The sequence below is a fragment of the Gymnogyps californianus genome, unplaced genomic scaffold (genome assembly GCF_018139145.2).
Source record: "Gymnogyps californianus isolate 813 unplaced genomic scaffold, ASM1813914v2 HiC_scaffold_56, whole genome shotgun sequence".
NCBI lineage: Eukaryota > Metazoa > Chordata > Aves > Accipitriformes > Cathartidae > Gymnogyps > Gymnogyps californianus.
Genome location: NW_026114449.1, coordinates 265,201 through 281,614, shown reverse-complemented (window position 1 = coordinate 281,614; position 16,414 = coordinate 265,201). Strand labels below are relative to the sequence as shown.

Sequence of the window (16,414 nt, the reverse complement as noted above, 5' to 3'; positions counted from 1 at the left end):
TGATAGTCAAACTGTAAGGGATTTGTAAATGTCTCCATGAATAATTTTTCCTATTATTTACCAAGCTCTGCTCTTATGACTGAGTTTACCAAAATGCATAAATCAGTGCTGAGTATTTTAGGAGTCTATCCAGCTACATTTCTCTTTCAGCATTCTCTTGTCAGTATGAAATATTATGCTGAGAGCTATATCTGTGTAGTTTACAGAATTTAGATAATTATGTAGGAAGATGAAAAATTAATTTAATAAAAAAATTAAAATAGGCTTTATAGTATAGAACTGTCTGTAGCTGCATAAAAAAAACCCACCAAGACACAAGAGCTAAGATAAGTCTCCTTATGTAACATTTTATCACTGTTTTGCACACCAAAACCTTATAGAGCATCTATAAAACTGAAATAGTTTAAAGACAATGATGGACATAATAATTGATTTCAGGGAACGGCAAATGAATAAAGAAAAGTTTGTTGAAACACTATCAACTAATTGTTTTACTGGAAACTTCTTTTCAACCTTGAAATTTTTTTAAAGATTTATGTGTTAGCCTCATGGTTTTCACCATTTTGAAAGAAAAAAAAAGAAACCATCAAATGTAAAATGCTATATAAAAATATATAATAACTAAAGTTTACATCTAGAAATCAGTAATAATGACCTAGTTTCAATTGTGGCTGTTTTTCTGTACTATTCCCACAGACTAATTGAGTTAGTCTGTTTACACAAGTATATATTTTATGTTGTTAATGTTAGAAGAAATTGGCCTCATACTACACAAGTTTTAGTATAAACACACTGTAAGCCTTGTAAAACAACCTTATCAGTCACAAGACAGCTCACCTACATTTTATAATATATTGAATTAGTGTTTATGGGTGTTAGATGGGACAAAATAAATACAAAGTTCAACCAAAACAGATGGGGCTCCAATAGGATTTGTAAAATGGGTTACTTCACTGCTGGCAGCCTAGATCTCATTTCAGAGAAAAATAAAAGCAGAATTGAGGAAGAAGAGGAAAGAAAAAAAGGTCACATAGAAGATCTGAAAAACACACTTAATCCAGAAACTTTTTTTGCATTTTTTCCTCATTAATTTTGTGGTTTTGAAGTAATATGTCACCCCTCTGGGCTAAGGTAGAGGAATTGCCTTCAAGACGGTATCTTTACTTTACTTTTAGGATATAACATTGGTCATCTACTGAAAAACCTTCTGAAGTTAGCACATGGTTTTAAAAGGAAAGACATCTACTTTATATGTGGTAAGCATGATTTTGTACTTAAACTGTACAAAGTGCCTCAAATACATAAAAGGGAGTGGATTTGTTTCTCCAAATACTTTGGTGGTTTTGACTTATAACTCCACAGCCTTTTTGCCTAAGAATTTTTTAATTGTTTCAGTCTGCTTGGGGTATAGCAAAGACTGTAGATTTTTACTAGTTTAGGTTATGGTGTTATTTAGTTTTTAATAGTGACTTCTGCATTCTGGATACTGTTGGCTCACACTGTACCTCAGGGTTAAGATAACAGGGAAACCAGGGAACGGGTTGACTTGTAGTAATCATGAACATGGCTTGCAAACAAATTATCTGGATAAGTACCAAAAGATATGGTCAATGGGATGAATACTGTAAACTGTACACATTTGGCTGGGTTTCCTAGCAGCTAAAGAAATAAGCAAAAACCCACACAATGTATTCCCTTGTATGAGTTTAATGTTAAATACAATGCCTGAGCTATTATTTATAAAGAAAAAAACCCTACTCTGGCTCCTGCCAGGTTACACAACTGTTTTACCAGATGAGAAACAGCCATAAAAGATGGCCTATAAACAGCTAAAAAGCCAAAACCCTTTTCTTAGCCATAGGGGCACTGGACAGGAGACTGTGGGAAAGTGACTAAAGAAGACATCCATATGGAGTCTGAAAGTTAGGCTGTTGTATGCAAGCTTGGGATGCTTTTGGTAAGAGTTAGATGAGACACTCATTAATTATTGTAAATGTCACTTTCTTTTATGTTTAGTTCCTTAAGATTAAAGAGTGCTTTGGTTTAAGAAGACTGACTGAACATTGCATTAACCCCTGGTCCCAATCTTCTGAAGGGAACAAATGCGGGCACCCAAATCTAATTACAACTGTGGGGTTAAACACAGTTGGTTGTGCAGCAATAACTGAGCAAATGCTAAATGAGTTTGCTTGGATACAGGAAACAGTGTAGTTGCAGCAGCATGAAACTCTGCATGTGCTAATTTTCCCTCTTTCTTGGCCTCTCATTTAGAGTTAGGTCAGAGATGAAAACAGTACCCCACCGCTTGCAGTATGAGACGTGGTCTACTGATGGAATTAGTCCTCAGTTTCTAAGGGCTAATCTTGCAAGGTATTGAGTGCTTCCCACCCTATCAGTTTCAGCTAAACTGAGAGTACTTGGCAGTTCCTTTTAATTTTGGGTTACAAATTCTTAGTTAAGATCATGCACAGGTTGGCTACAATGGAGGTTATTATAGCAGAAAAGCATCAGTACCTGATAACAGATGGTGACATGGTGAATCATATTTACTGCTGCAGAAAATGGACTAAATGGAATATTTTTAGCAAGGTAAGTATTTTACAGTTTGAGTACTTTCTGGCATGACTATTCGCAATTAAGAAATTACAATCTGGATATAGGCAACAGAGGAGTTTTGTTTTAAGGGTTTTTTTAACCATGCATTTGCTCAGCAATTGAGAAATTTATCAGGTAATAGGAGAAATGAGGGTAATGGGCAGAGACTGAAAGATGAGATGACGTTAATGAAGGAGGAAAAACAAGAACAAGTTAAAATCATCATTAGAAAGTGTAATGCTGTCCTGGTTTCAGCTGGGATAGAGTTAATTTTCTTCTTAGTAGCTGGTACAGTGCTGTGTTTTGGATTTAGTGTGAGAATGATGTTGATAACACTCTGATGTTTTAGTTGTTGCTAAGTAGCGCTTATCTTAAGCCAAGGACTTTTCAGTTTCCCATGCTCTGCCAGCAAGCAGGTGTGCAAGAAGCTGGGAGGGAGCAGAGCCGGGGCAGCTGACCCGAACTAGCCAAAGGGGTATTCCATACCATAGAATGTCATGCCCAGTATATAAACAGGGGGGAGTTGGCCGGGAGGGGCGGATCGCTGCTTGGGCATCGGTCAGCGGGTGGTGAGCAATTGCATTGTGCATCACTGTTTTGTTTTGGTTTGGTTTGGTTTTTTCCCCTCTTTTTTATTATATTCCTTTTCATTACAATTATTATTATTATTATAATATTTCATTATTATTATTGTTAGTATTATATTTTACTTGAGTTATTAAACTGTTCGTATCTCAACCCACGAGTTTTATCTTTTTTCCCCAATTCTCCTCCCCATCCCACTACGAGCAGGAGGGGGAGTGAGGGAGCGGCTGCGTGGTGCTTAGCTGCTGGCTGGGGTTAAACCATAACAAATACTAAGAGTTACAATAAATTGTGGCATCATTTGGGACTCTGCATTATTTATTGAATGTTGCTGAGGGCATTTATCATGCCAGCAGCCATAGGCTTAGCTATTGTGGGCTTCAGTGACATCTGGAAGGATGAGTACTTCGTCTTTGATGGAAAGTCAGAGGTCACTGTAACAACAATCCACACATCTGTGTGTAGCACCTCTACATCCTTTTCCTTTGCTTGAGGTGACTACTACTGCTGTTTAATATGAGATTTTTTTTTTTTTAAAGAAAAACACATACAATCAATTCGGAAATTTCAACACTGAATTAAAAAAAAAAAAAAGCCTTGGTACTCTGGTACATCATTTCAATGCTTTTTTTTTTTTCCTCCAGTGCTATTCCAAAAAAAAGCAAATAAAATATATGTCGTGGTTTAACCCCAGCCGGCAACTAAGCACCATGCAGCCGCTCGCTCACTCCCCCCACCCAGTGGGATGGGGGAGAGAATTAGAAAAAAACCTCATGGGCTGAGATAAAGACAGTTTAATAGGACAGAAAGGAAGGAAAAATAATGATAATGATAATAATAATAATAATATGACAATAGTAATACTAAAAGAATTAGACTATACAAAACAAGTGATGCACAATGCAATTGCTCACCACTCGCCGACCGATGCCCAGTTAGTTCCTGAGCAGCGATCCACCCCTCCCAGCCAACTCCCTCCAGTTTATATACTGGGCATGATGTCATATGGTATGGAATATCCCTTTGGCCAGTTTGGGTCAGCTGTCCTAGCTGTGTCCCCTCCCAACTTCTTGTGCCCCTCCAGCCTTCTTGCTGGCTGGCCATGAGAAGCTGAAAAATCCTTGACTTAGTATAAACACTACTTAGCAACAACTGAAACCATCAGTGTGTTATCAACATTATTTTCCTACTAAATCCAAACCATTGCACTATGCCAGCTACTAGGAAGAAAATTAACTCTGTCCTAGCTGAAACCAGGACAGTATCCACCCCTTATTCTATACCACCTACATCATGTCCAGGTCCCACACTTTCCAATACATTTTCAATTAATCACCACCACTTTTCCTGTCTTTCAATACATATACACACAGATATCATTCCCTTAATCTATAGGCCTTTAAAATGTCCATTTAAATGACACTTTAAAATGTTCATTGAGTTCCTTCAGTCCATGACTTTGGGCTCCATCTGTCATAACAGTCTGTCTGGGCAGGAGGGATGGTGCAAAGTCCACTCAGTTGGCAGAACAGGATTGGGCTTTGGTGTGGTGGGGCGGACGGGTGACATTGGGTGCAGCAGGAGGATGGTGTGTAGTGTTGGATTGTTGCATGCTGCAGTCAGTCCTGGTTCCATCACTGCTGCACTTTGCTCGGTTTTATCAAAGTTCATTCTTCATTAATTTGGGTGATTCTTACTGCAATACCATTAATATAGCATATAACAACTATAGTAGTGATGACATACATTGGCAGGGTTATATAGCAATTAACATCATACAATTTAATTCATTGGCTATTCTCACCTAAAATCAAATCCCCTTGAGGCACACATCGGACTTCCCCATCCTTCCGCATCACCCACCAAGCGCACCCAGGCCCTTGAGCAAAAGCAATCCCACAAATGGGTTTGCCTTTGCCTGAGGCAGGAGTAACCCAGACTGTCTTCCCTAGCATATTTTTTATGTGCACTACAGGAACTTTATCCCCTTCTACAGTACATAAAAGTTCTGATTGGGCAGGGCCAGCTCGATTGACAGATCCTCTAGTGTTGACTAACCAGGTGGCCTTTGCTAGATGTGTATCCCAATGTTTGAAGGTCCCACCACCCATTGCTCTCAATGTAGTCTTTAACAATCCATTGTATCGCTCGATTTTCCCGGAGGCTGGTGCATGATAGGGGATGTGATACACCCACTCAATGCCGTGCTCTTTGGCCCAGGTGTCTATGCAATTATTCCGGAAATGAGTCCCGTTGTCTGACTCAATTCTTTCTGGGGTTCCATGTCACCATAACATTTGCTTCTCAAGGCCCAGGATAGTGTTCTGGGCAGTGGCATGGGGCACGGGATATGTTTCCAGCCAGCTGGTGGTTGCTTCCACCATTATAAGCACATGGCGCTTGCCTTGGCAGGTTTGTGGGAGTGTGATATAGTCAATCTGCCAGGCCTCCCCATATTTATATTTCAGCCATCGTCCTCCATACCAAAGAGGCTTTAACCGCTTGGCTTGCTTAATTGCAGCGCATGTTTCACATTCATGGATAACCTGTGCGATAGTGTCCATGGTCAGGTCCACCCCTCGATCACGAGCCCATCTATATGTTGCATCTCTTCCCTGATGGCCTGAGGTGTCATGGGCCCACCGAGCCATAAATAATTCACCCTTATGCTTCCAGTCCAGATCGACCTGAGCCACTTCAATCCTAGCAGCCTTGTCTACCTGTTGATTGTTTTGATGTTCTTCAGTGGCCCGACTCTTGGGTACATGGGCATCTACATGACATACTTTCACAACCAGGTTGTCTAGCCGGGCAGCAATATCTTGCCACAATGGGGCAGCCCAGATGGGTTTACCTCTGTGTTGCCAGTTACTCTGCTTCCATTGCTGCAACCACCCCCACAGAGCATTGGCCACCATCCATGAGTCAGTATAGAGATAAAGTATTGGCCATTTTTCTCGTTCAGCAATGTCTAAAGCCAGCTGGATGGCTTTCACCTCTGCAAACTGACTCGATTCACCTTCTCCTTCTGCAGTTTCTGCAACTTGTCGTAGGGGACTCCATACAGCCGCCTTCCACCTCCGATGCTTTCCTACAATGCGACAGGACCCATCAGTGAACAGGGCATATTGCCTCTCATGTTCTGGCAGTTTATTATACAGTGGGGCCTCTTCAGCACACGTCACCTCCTCCTCTGGCGATATTCCAAAATCTTTGCCTTCTGGCCAGTCTGTGATCACTTCCAGAATTCCTGGGCGACTGGGGTTTCCTATTCGACTTCATTGTGTGATCAGTGCAACCCACTTACTCCATGTAGCATCAGGTGCATGATGTGTAGAAGGGACCTTCCCTTTGAACATCCAGCCCAGCACCGGCAGTCGGGGTGCTAAGAGGAGCTGTGTTTCAGTACCAACCACTTCTGAAGCAGCTTGAACTCCTTCATATGCTGCTAATATCTCCTTTTCAGTTGGAGTATAGCGGGCCTCAGATCCTCGATATCCCCGACTCCAAAACCCTAGGGGTCGACCTCGGGTCTCCCCTGGTGGTGCTTTCTGCCAGAGACTCCAGGTAGGGCCATTCTCCCCGGCTGCAGTGTAGAGCACATTTTTAACATCTGGTCCTGCCCGGACCGGCCCAAGGGCTACTGCATGAACTATCTCCCGTTTAATCTGTTCAAAGGCTTGTTGTTGCTCAGGGCCCCATTTAAAATCGTTCTTCTTCTGGGTCACTCGATAGAGAGGGCTTACAATCAGACTCTAATTTGGAATATGCATTCTCCAAAAACCTACAACACCTAAGAAAGCTTGCGTTTCATTTTTTGCTAGTTGGTGGAGACATAGCTGCTATTTTGTTGATCACATCCATTGGGATGTGACGACGTCCATCTTGCCATTTTATTCCTAAAAACTGGATCTCCTGTGCAGGTCCCTTCACCTTACTCTGTTTTATGGCAAAACCAGCTTTCAGAAGGATTTGGATTATTTTCTCCCCTTTCTCAAAAACTTCTTCTGCTGTGTTGCCCCATACGATGATGTCATCAATGTATTGCAGGTGTTCTGGAGCTTCACCCTGTTCCAGTGCACTCTGGATTAGTCCATGGCAAATGGTGGGGCTGTGTTTCCACCCCTGGGGCAGTCGATTCCAGGTGCACTGGACGCCCCTCCAAGTGAAAGCGAACTGTGGCCGGCACTCTGCTGCCAAAGGGATTGAGAAAAATGCATTGGCAATATCACTTGTGGCGTACCACTTGGCTGCCTTTGACTCCAGTTCATATTGAAGTTCTAGCATGTCTGGCAGGGCAGCACTCAGCGGCAGTGTGACTTCATTCAGGCCACGATAGACCACTGTTAGTCTCCATTCTCCATTAGACTTTCACACTGGCCCTATGGGGCTGTTAAAGGGTGAGCGAGTCCTGCTGATCACTCCTTGGCTCTCCAGTCGATGAATCAGCATATGGATGGGAATCAGGGAGTCTCGGTTGGTGCGATGTTGCCGCCAGTGCACCCTTGTGGTAGCAATTGGCACCTGTTGTTCTTCGACCCTCAGCAACCCCACAACTGAAGGGTCCTCAGAGAGACCAGGTAAGGTGGACAACTGTTCAATTCCCTCCATCTCCAAGGCAGCTACACCAAAGGCCCACCGATACCCCTTTGGGTCCTTGAAATACCCCCTCCTGAGATAATCTATGCCAAGGATGCACGGGGCGTCCGGACCAGTCACAATGGGGTGTTTCTGCCACTCATTCCCAGTTAGGCTTACTTCAGCATCCAATACAGTTAGCTGTTGGGATCCCCCTGTCACCCCAGAAATACAGATGGGTTCTGCCCCTTTATAGCTTGATGGCATTAGAGTACACTGTGCACCGGTGTCCACTAGAGCTTTATACTCCTGTGGGTCTGATGTGCCAGGCTATCGAATCCACACAGTCCAATAAACCCGGTTGTCCCTTTCCTCCACCTGGCTGGAGGCAGGGCCCCTCTAGTCCTGGTCAGAGTATTTGTTACTCGCTTCTTGTAAAAATGACTTAGAGGTCCCTTCAAGAGGGTCAGAAGCCCTTCTATTCTGTCTGGGGAATTGCTTGCTGGAAACTGGAGCAGCATTTTTCCTGGAAGAATCCCCTTTTGTGGTTGTTTTTCCTCGCAATTCACGTACCCGTGCATCTAGGACCGAGGTAGGTTTTCCATCCCACTTCCTCATGTCCTCTCCATTGTCACACAGGTAAAACCACAGGGTACCCCGTGGTGTATACCTTCTATATTCTCTCTCTTGAGCAGAGGAATGCTCACTCCTAATAGCTGAGATACTGGTCCATACAGGTGGGGTGTAGGACTTTTCGATCAGATCGGTGTAGCCGCAGTGCCTGTCACGGGGGTTGGAGTTGCTGCAGTGTCTGTCGCCGGGGGTTGGAGTAGCCGCAGTATCTGTCGGTCTGTTTTCCCTCCCTTCCCCCTGAGGGTGCTGCACAGTATTGAGCAGTGTTTGGTAGATACTAGCCAGGGCCCAGCACAGTGCGATAAGTTGTGCCTCTTTGGAATTGCCACAGCATTTTCCTTTCAGATATTCTATTACTTCATCAGGGTCCTGTAGTTGTTCGGGAGTGAAGTTCCAAACCATTGGAGGTGAGAAGTTCTCTAGATACCTGCCCATTTTCTCCCACATGCCATGCCACCCATGGCTATTAAACCTCGGGGCAGATCTCTGGGTGGTATTCTTAAATAGTTGTTTAACCTTAAACAAGACCTGGAACACATTCAGGAGACATAGCAATAGGAACATGCTGGTTTGAACATCCCAAGGATATTCAAAATTCTCAAGAGCTACTGTAATTTGCCTGGAGGAGAAGGGGAAGCTGAAGAAATGTGTCTCCCCTGTGGCTTGGCTCTCCGATGAGAAAAGGTACAAGGTGTAATTATTAATAGTTTCTGATAGATGGCTCCCGAAGTACGGAGGTGACGGCAATGCTGAGTACAAATACCAGATTAGTTCCACGACCAGCAATTCCATCGTATCATAAGCCAGTGTTACAAAGTACAACAACATGATAACTCTGGCCCAGTTCCCACGGGTGATAAACAGCACAACAGGGAGCATATACTGCAAGTAAGGCATTACATAATGCACCTTTAAGAACAAGCGCACCAACTTTGAGAGCGAATACATCAACATTGTGACCAGCGACTATTGAGCTAATATAATGAATGTTTATAACAAATTTGTTCTAACACATTCCAGTCAGATTTGTCGTTATCTCAACCCGTACTGCCCCACGTTGGGCACCAAAAAGGACTGTCGTGGTTTAACCCCAGCCAGCAACTAAAGGACCACGCAGCCGCTTGCTCACTCCCCCACCCAGTGGGATGGGGGAGAGAATCGAAAAAAAAAAAAAACCTCGTGGGTTGAGATAAAGACAGTTTAATAGGACAGAAAGGAAGGAAAAATAATGATAATGATAATAATAATAATAATATGACAATAGTAATACTAAAAGAATTAGACTATACAAAACAAGTGATGCACAATGCAATTGCTCACCACTCGCCGACCGATGCCCAGTTAGTTCCTGAGCAGCGATCCACCCCTCCCGGCCAACTCCCCCCACTTTATATACTGGGCATGATGTCATATGGTATGGAATATCCCTTTGGCCAGTTTGGGTCAGCTGTCCTGGCTGTGTCCCCTCCCAACTTCTTGTGCCCCTCCAGCCTTCTTGCTGGCTAGGCATGAGAAGCTGAGAAATCCTTGACTTAGTATAAACACTACTTTAAGAAATTTAAGAGCCACTTATAATAAATAATAAAAAATGGAATAAATAACCAACCATATTTCCAGACTTCTTGTTCTATTCCGTTGATGCTGTGAAACCAGATACCAACTATATTAGTTTTCCTGAAGACAGTAGTGTTTGATTGTGGATGACTTTTTAATTCACTGTTACCAAGTCTATGAAAATAGTCTAAGGCTTAAAAACGCAGTCAAGAATTGTGTTAACTGACATGACACTGAAAAGAACCCTGTGGTCAGAATAAGCTGTGGGCAGAATTGTCAGCATAAATATCCTATAACTATCTAATAACCTTCCCCCCTTCCTGATCCACATGGGAGGGATAACAGAGACCTTTCTCTACAAGGTTCAGGACCAAAACCCCACCAGAATAAATCAAGTTCTGATTGCATCTTCTAACTATGATTAAGGGGAAGGCAGCAAGCATGGCTGCTGATGTCCTAGCTTGAATACCTAGAAAAAACTCTAGAAAAGCATAAGTCGTTGACCAAGCTGGCATAACTTGACAGAATGACAGTTTGTCGTGGTTTAACCCCAGCCGGCAGCTAAGCACCACGCAGCCGCTCGCTCACTGCCCCCCCACCCCTGGGATGGGGGAGAGAATCAGGAAAAAAAAAAGCTCATGAGTTGAGATAAAGACAGTTTAATAGGACAGAAAGGAATGAAAAACAATGATAATGATAATAATAATAATATGACAATAGCAATACTAAAAGAATTAAACTATACAAAGTAAGTGGTGCACAATGCAATTGCTCACCACTCGTTGACCAATGCCCAGTTAGTTCCCGAGCCATGATCTGCCCCTCCCAGTTAACTCCCCCCAGTTTATATACTGGGCATGATGTCATATGGTATGGAATAGCTCTTTGGCCAGTTTGGGTCAGCTGTCCTGATGGTGTCCCCTCCCAACTTCTTGTGCCCCTCCAGCCTTCTTGCTGGCTGGGCACGAGAAGCTGAAAAATCCTTGACTTAGTATAAACACTACTTAGCAACAACTGAAACCATCAGTGTGTTATCAACATTCTTTTCCTACTAAATCCAAAACACAGCACTGTACCAGCTACTAGGAAGAAAATTAACTCTGTCCTAGCTGAAACCAGGACAGTATCCACCCCTTATTCTATACCATCTACATCATGTCCAGGTCCCACACTTTCCAATGCATTTTCAATTAATCACCACCACTTTTGCTGCCTTTTGATACATATACACACAGGTATCATTCCCTTAATGTATAAGCCTTTAACATGTCCATTTAAAATGTTCGTTGAGTTCATTCAGTCCATGACTTTGGACTCCATCTACCATAACAGTCTGTCTGGGCAGGAGGGATGGTGTGAAGTCCGCTCAGTCGGCAGAGCAGGATCAGGCTTTGGTGCAGTACAGCGGGCAGATGACATTGGGCGCAGCAGGAGGATGGTGTGTAGTGTTGGATTGTTGCATGCTGCAGTCAGTCCTGGTTCCATCACTACTGCACTTCGCTTGGTTTTATCAAAGTTCATTCTTTAATAATCTAGATAATTCATACTGTAATACTGTTGATATAGCATATAACAACTATAGTAATGATGACATACAGTGGCAGGGTTATATAGCAATTAACATAATACAATTTAATTCACTGGCTATTCTCACCTAAAATCAAATCCCCTTGAGGCACACATCGGACTTCCCCGTCCTTCCGCATCACCCACCAAGTGCACCCAGGTCCTTGAGCAAAAGCAATCCCACGAATGGGTTTGCCTTTGCCTGAGGCAGGAGTAACCCAGACTGTCTTCTCTAGCATATTTTTTATGTGCACTACAGGGACCTTATCCCCTTCTACAGTACATAAAAGTTCTGATTGGGCAGGGCCAGCCCGATTGGCAGATCCTCTAGTGTTGACTAACCAGGTGGCCTTTGCTAAATGTATATCCCAATGTTTAAAGGTCCCACCACCCATTGCTTTCAATGTAGTCTTTAACAATCCTTTGTATCGCTCGATTTTCCCAGAGGCTGGTGCATGATAGGGGATGTGATACACCCACTCAATGCCGTGCTCTTTGGCCCAGGTGTCTATGAGATTGTTCCGGAAATGAGTCCCGTTGTCTGACTCAATTCTTTCTGGGGTACCATGTCACCATAACATTTGCTTTTCAAGGCCCAGGACAGTGTTCCGGGCAGTGGCATGGGGCACGGGATATGTTTCCAGCCAGCCGGTGGTTGCTTCCACCATTGGAAGCACATAGCGCTTACCTTGGCAGGTTTGTGGGAGTGTGATATAGTCAATCTGCCAGGCCTCTCCATATTTATATTTCAGCCATCGTCCCCCATACCAAAGAGGCTTTAACCGCTTGGCTTGCTTAATTGCAGCGCATGTTTCACATTCATGGATGACCTGTGCGATAGTGTCCATGGTCAGGTCCACCCCTCGATCACGAGCCCATCTATATGTTGCATCTCTTCCCTGATGGCCTGAGGTGTCATGGGCCCACCGAGCTAAAAATAATTCACCCTTATGCTGCCAATCCAAATCCACCTGAGCTACTTCAATCCTAGCAGCCTTGTCTACCTGTTGATTGTTTTGATGTTCTTCAGTGGCCTGGCTCTTGGGTACGTGGGCATCTACATGACGTACTTTCACAACCAAGTTCTCTAGCCGGGCAGCGATATCTTGCCACAATGGGGCAGCCCAGATGGGTTTACCTCTGCGTTGCCAATTACTCCGCTTCCATTGCTGCAACCACCCCCACAGAGCATTGGCCACCATCCATGAGTCGGTATAGAGATAGAGCACTGGCCACTTTTCTCGTTCAGCAATGTCTAAAGCCAGCTGGATGGCTTTCACCTCTGCAAACTGACTCGATTCACCTTCTCCTTCTGCAGTTTCTGCAACTTGTCGTAGGGGACTCCATACAGCCGCCTTCCACCTCCGATGCTTTCCTACAATGCGACAGGACCCATCAGTGAACAGGGCATATTGCCTCTCATTTTCTGGCACTTTATTATACAATGGTGCCTCTTCAGCACGCATTACCTCCTCCTCTGGTGATATTCCAAAATCTTTGCCTTCTGGCCAGTCTGTGATCACTTCCAGAATTCCTGGGCGACTAAGGTTTCCTATTCGACTTCGTTGTGTGATCAGTGCAACCCACTTACTCCATGTAGCATCAGACTTAGTATAAACACTACTTAGCAACAACTAAAAACATCAGTGTGTTATCAACATTATTTTCCTACTAAATCCAAAACACAGCACTATACCAGCTACTAGGAAGAAAATTAACTCTGTCCTAGCCGAAACCAGGACACAGTTTTATTGTATTACACTGTATTTCTGACTACAGTGACAAGTTCTGTATCCTACCTTGGAAAAGTCTTGCCGCAGTAGAAGAGAATTTAGTGAACAGCACTGAAAAGTAGTCTGGAAATCTCCCTTCAAAGATAAATTATTTTCTTAGAGACAGAGAGTTATGGATTTTTGTTCTCTTTAAACACTACCTGCTTTTTCTTATAATTTCCCTTCTTTTCCCTCCTTTAGACACGAAATCCTTTCAAGATAGGAATAAATATGGAATCTTTTTAACCTCACTTTTTTAGCTATTTCCACTTAAGAACAAATAACAAAATAATGATCGTGTTTCTCCCCTGTGTTTGAAATCAACAATACATGATTACTACAGACTTGCTTAATGAAAAAACACTAAAACTACTGGGGTCAATAATGAATAATCCATGGGAGCTGTTTAGAGCTGGGTGAATACATAAAAAATGAATTTTATAAATATTCTTTTGAAGTTTTTTAATCAAATCTGTTTCCACTGTGTTCACGCCCGTTTATTTTTTTATTAATTATTCCCTTTGCTCTTTGGCTGATGAAAAATATTTGGTTTTGCAGGACTTGATCATTCCTTCTGAGTTATATTACGGTCGTTACTTGTATTGCATTAGCGCCCAAAGCCTCTAGCCTGGATTAGTGCTGACTGCTAGGCACTGTACCGACAGCCCGAGTCCTCTCCCGAAGCCCTTAGGTTTGAGAGACAGGTTTGCTGAAGACTGACGGGAGAGGAGCGTGATTAAAAATCACGGTGGTTAGAGATGGATTATAAACACGTTAAGTCTCTTTTTATTGTTTCAATGGACACGCATCCCCGTCGATAGGACGGACGCGGAGGCAGGCAGGCAGGGGATGGCACCCTGGTAAGGGTGGGCTGCCCGATTTTCCTGCCCGGGGAAGGGCCAGGCAGAGGAGCTCTGCCCGCGGTGGGGCCGGGGTGCCGCTAGCCGACGCCTGCCCTCAGTGGCGGGTAGGAGCGCACCCACCGCGGGGGCGGAAGGGCACGGATGCAGGCGGAAGGGGAGCTGCGAGGGAGAGAGCCGCAGGGGACCGCCCGCAGCGCCCGCCCTGCTGGGAGCCAGACGGCGTCCCCCCCGGGACAAAGGGCGAGCGGCCCCCGCTGCCGGGCCCCGCGGGGCCCTGCCCGTCCGGGAAGTGCCCCCCTCCCCCGTGCCCCGCCGCCGCCGGCCTTGCGCAGCATGGCGCTGCCCGCTTCCTCCCCGGTGCCGGCCTGGGAGCCGCCCCGCCGCCCGGATCACTTGCCATTTGCATTTCTCCGCTGCTCGGGAGGAGGCGAAAGCCTATGCCCGGGGCCGGGGCGGGGGGAGGAGACAGGGGCCGGCAGCGGGGCCGGGGCCATCGAGCCTCCGCCTCACGGGCTGCCCGCACGGCTCTGTGCATCCGCCTCTTCCTTCCCCCGCGCTGCCTCCGCCCGGGGAGCCGGCGGGGGCCGTACGTGCCGGGCCGGGAGCGAGGGGAGGGTCTGCGGCTCGGCGTCGCTGCAGCAGCGCCGGCCCCGCCGCGCCGCCAGGGACCGGGTGCGGGCGCCGCCTCCGGCTCTCCGCGCTGCTGCTGCGCGGCGATCGCCGCTGCTGGCAGGAGGGGCCATGTGAGCGGTCGGGTCGACTTCCCCCCCCTTATTTTTTTTTTCCCTTCCAAAAAAAGACCAAACCAGCTAACCAACCCCCAAAAACCTAGAGGGCGTGGGGGGTGGGGGGGATCCCGTGTCGCCGCCGCCACCCTCCGTTGGATCCATTGTGAGGAAATTGCCATTCGCCGGCAGCGGCGGCACATCTGGGCGGGCACATCTGGGCATGCAACATCGGCTCCCGCCGCCTTCCTCCTCCGTCCTCCAGCCGGCCGAGTGGATCCCTCCGGGGCGCGGGGAGACTCCTGCTCGCCAGCCCCAGGGTCCGTCTTTCGGACTGAATATTAAAACTGGCAGCGCGGGGGGTGGGGTGGAAATAAAGGCTGCTTTTTTTTTTCCCCTGGGATTTATTTCATGGGGATGTGTTCAAGACAAGATAGGATTCAGAAGGATATTGACGTTGTGATCCAAAAGTGCAAAGCGGAAAAGGACTGCCTGTTTGCAGGTGAGTTTCTCTCTCGGGCGCCAGATTGGCGACGCGGAGGCTGCCGCCGCCGCCCGCCCGTCCCAGACCCCGCTCCCGCCGCGGCGCGGCCTCCCGGGCTGTGCCCGTGCCCTTCGCCGCCGTTCCCGGGAGCGAGGGCCACCGCCGAGCCGACTTGTGCCTGCCCTCAGCCCCCTTCTTCCTCTTCCTCCTCTCCTTCCGAGGGCATTTGAGGGCAGATGAGACCAGGCGCCGGCTGAGAAAGGGGCGGGGGGCATCCCGAGTCAGGGAGCGTGGCAGTGGCCACACGCAAAACCGGGCGGGTGTGTGCGAGTGTGCGTACCCCCCGCCGCCTGGCGCAGCCCGCAGCTGCTGGGGCGAGCGCCCAGCCGAGCGCAGCCCTGGTGCTTTTTGCTCCGGCGGGCGCTACATGGTTGTTTTCCGGGCGGCCGGGCTCCTGCCATCCTCGGTGCATGCCTTTATCCCCGCACGCCCGCCTGGCTTCAGGGCTGAGGGCATGGCAAGCGGTAAACGTCCCCCCTTCCGTGCAAAAAAACCCCAGGGTTTCACCGCTTTCTTGGCGGGGACGGTGAGGTGCCGGCAGTGATTTGCCGTCGCAGGAGCCCGGCTTGCGGCTGCCTGTTGCTGTTTCTGACAATGGAAATCCCTGCCGTTGCCATAGCACCGGCCACTTGTTGCGAGGGGCTGGGGGGGAGTTGCTGCATATCCTCTGATTCATGCTGCCCCCCCCCTCCCCCCCCCCGTGTCGGTAGCAGAATGCTGGTCTGCAAAACCTCAGCTTTTTCAGCCAAAATAAAGACAAGTTGTAATAATGCAGCTCGTTGTATTTCAGATTTCAGGTACTCAGACTCCACCTTTACCTTCACCTATACTGGAGGCTCCAAAAGGTACTTTTTTTTACAGTAATGACTCCATTTCCTGCTGGCAGTGAGGTGCAGTGGTTCAATACCGTGGTAGGCTTTTTTGTTTCCTTTTGCAAGGAGGATCAATAAATCATCTGCCTTCGCACAAACATAAACTGAGGAGGAAGTGTCGAGGGAG

The 16,414-nt window shown here is 46.4% G+C and overlaps 1 protein-coding gene across 2 annotated transcripts in view; it reads left to right on the top strand.

Moving 5' to 3' along the window:
* The first annotated feature begins 15,276 nt into the window (after positions 1–15,276).
* LOC127028995 (protein mono-ADP-ribosyltransferase PARP8-like) overlaps positions 15,277–16,414 on the top strand; it is a 159,773-nt gene continuing 158,635 nt past the window's right edge. The window contains exons 1-2 of one of the 2 annotated variants that reach the window (XM_050914675.1): positions 15,277–15,373; positions 16,206–16,260. In XM_050914675.1, the coding sequence (XP_050770632.1) occupies positions 15,283–15,373; positions 16,206–16,260 (146 nt within the window). In that variant the 5' untranslated portion in view covers positions 15,277–15,282. The remainder of the gene's footprint in view (positions 15,374–16,205; positions 16,261–16,414) is intronic. The other variant, XM_050914674.1, reaches the window with a different exon arrangement.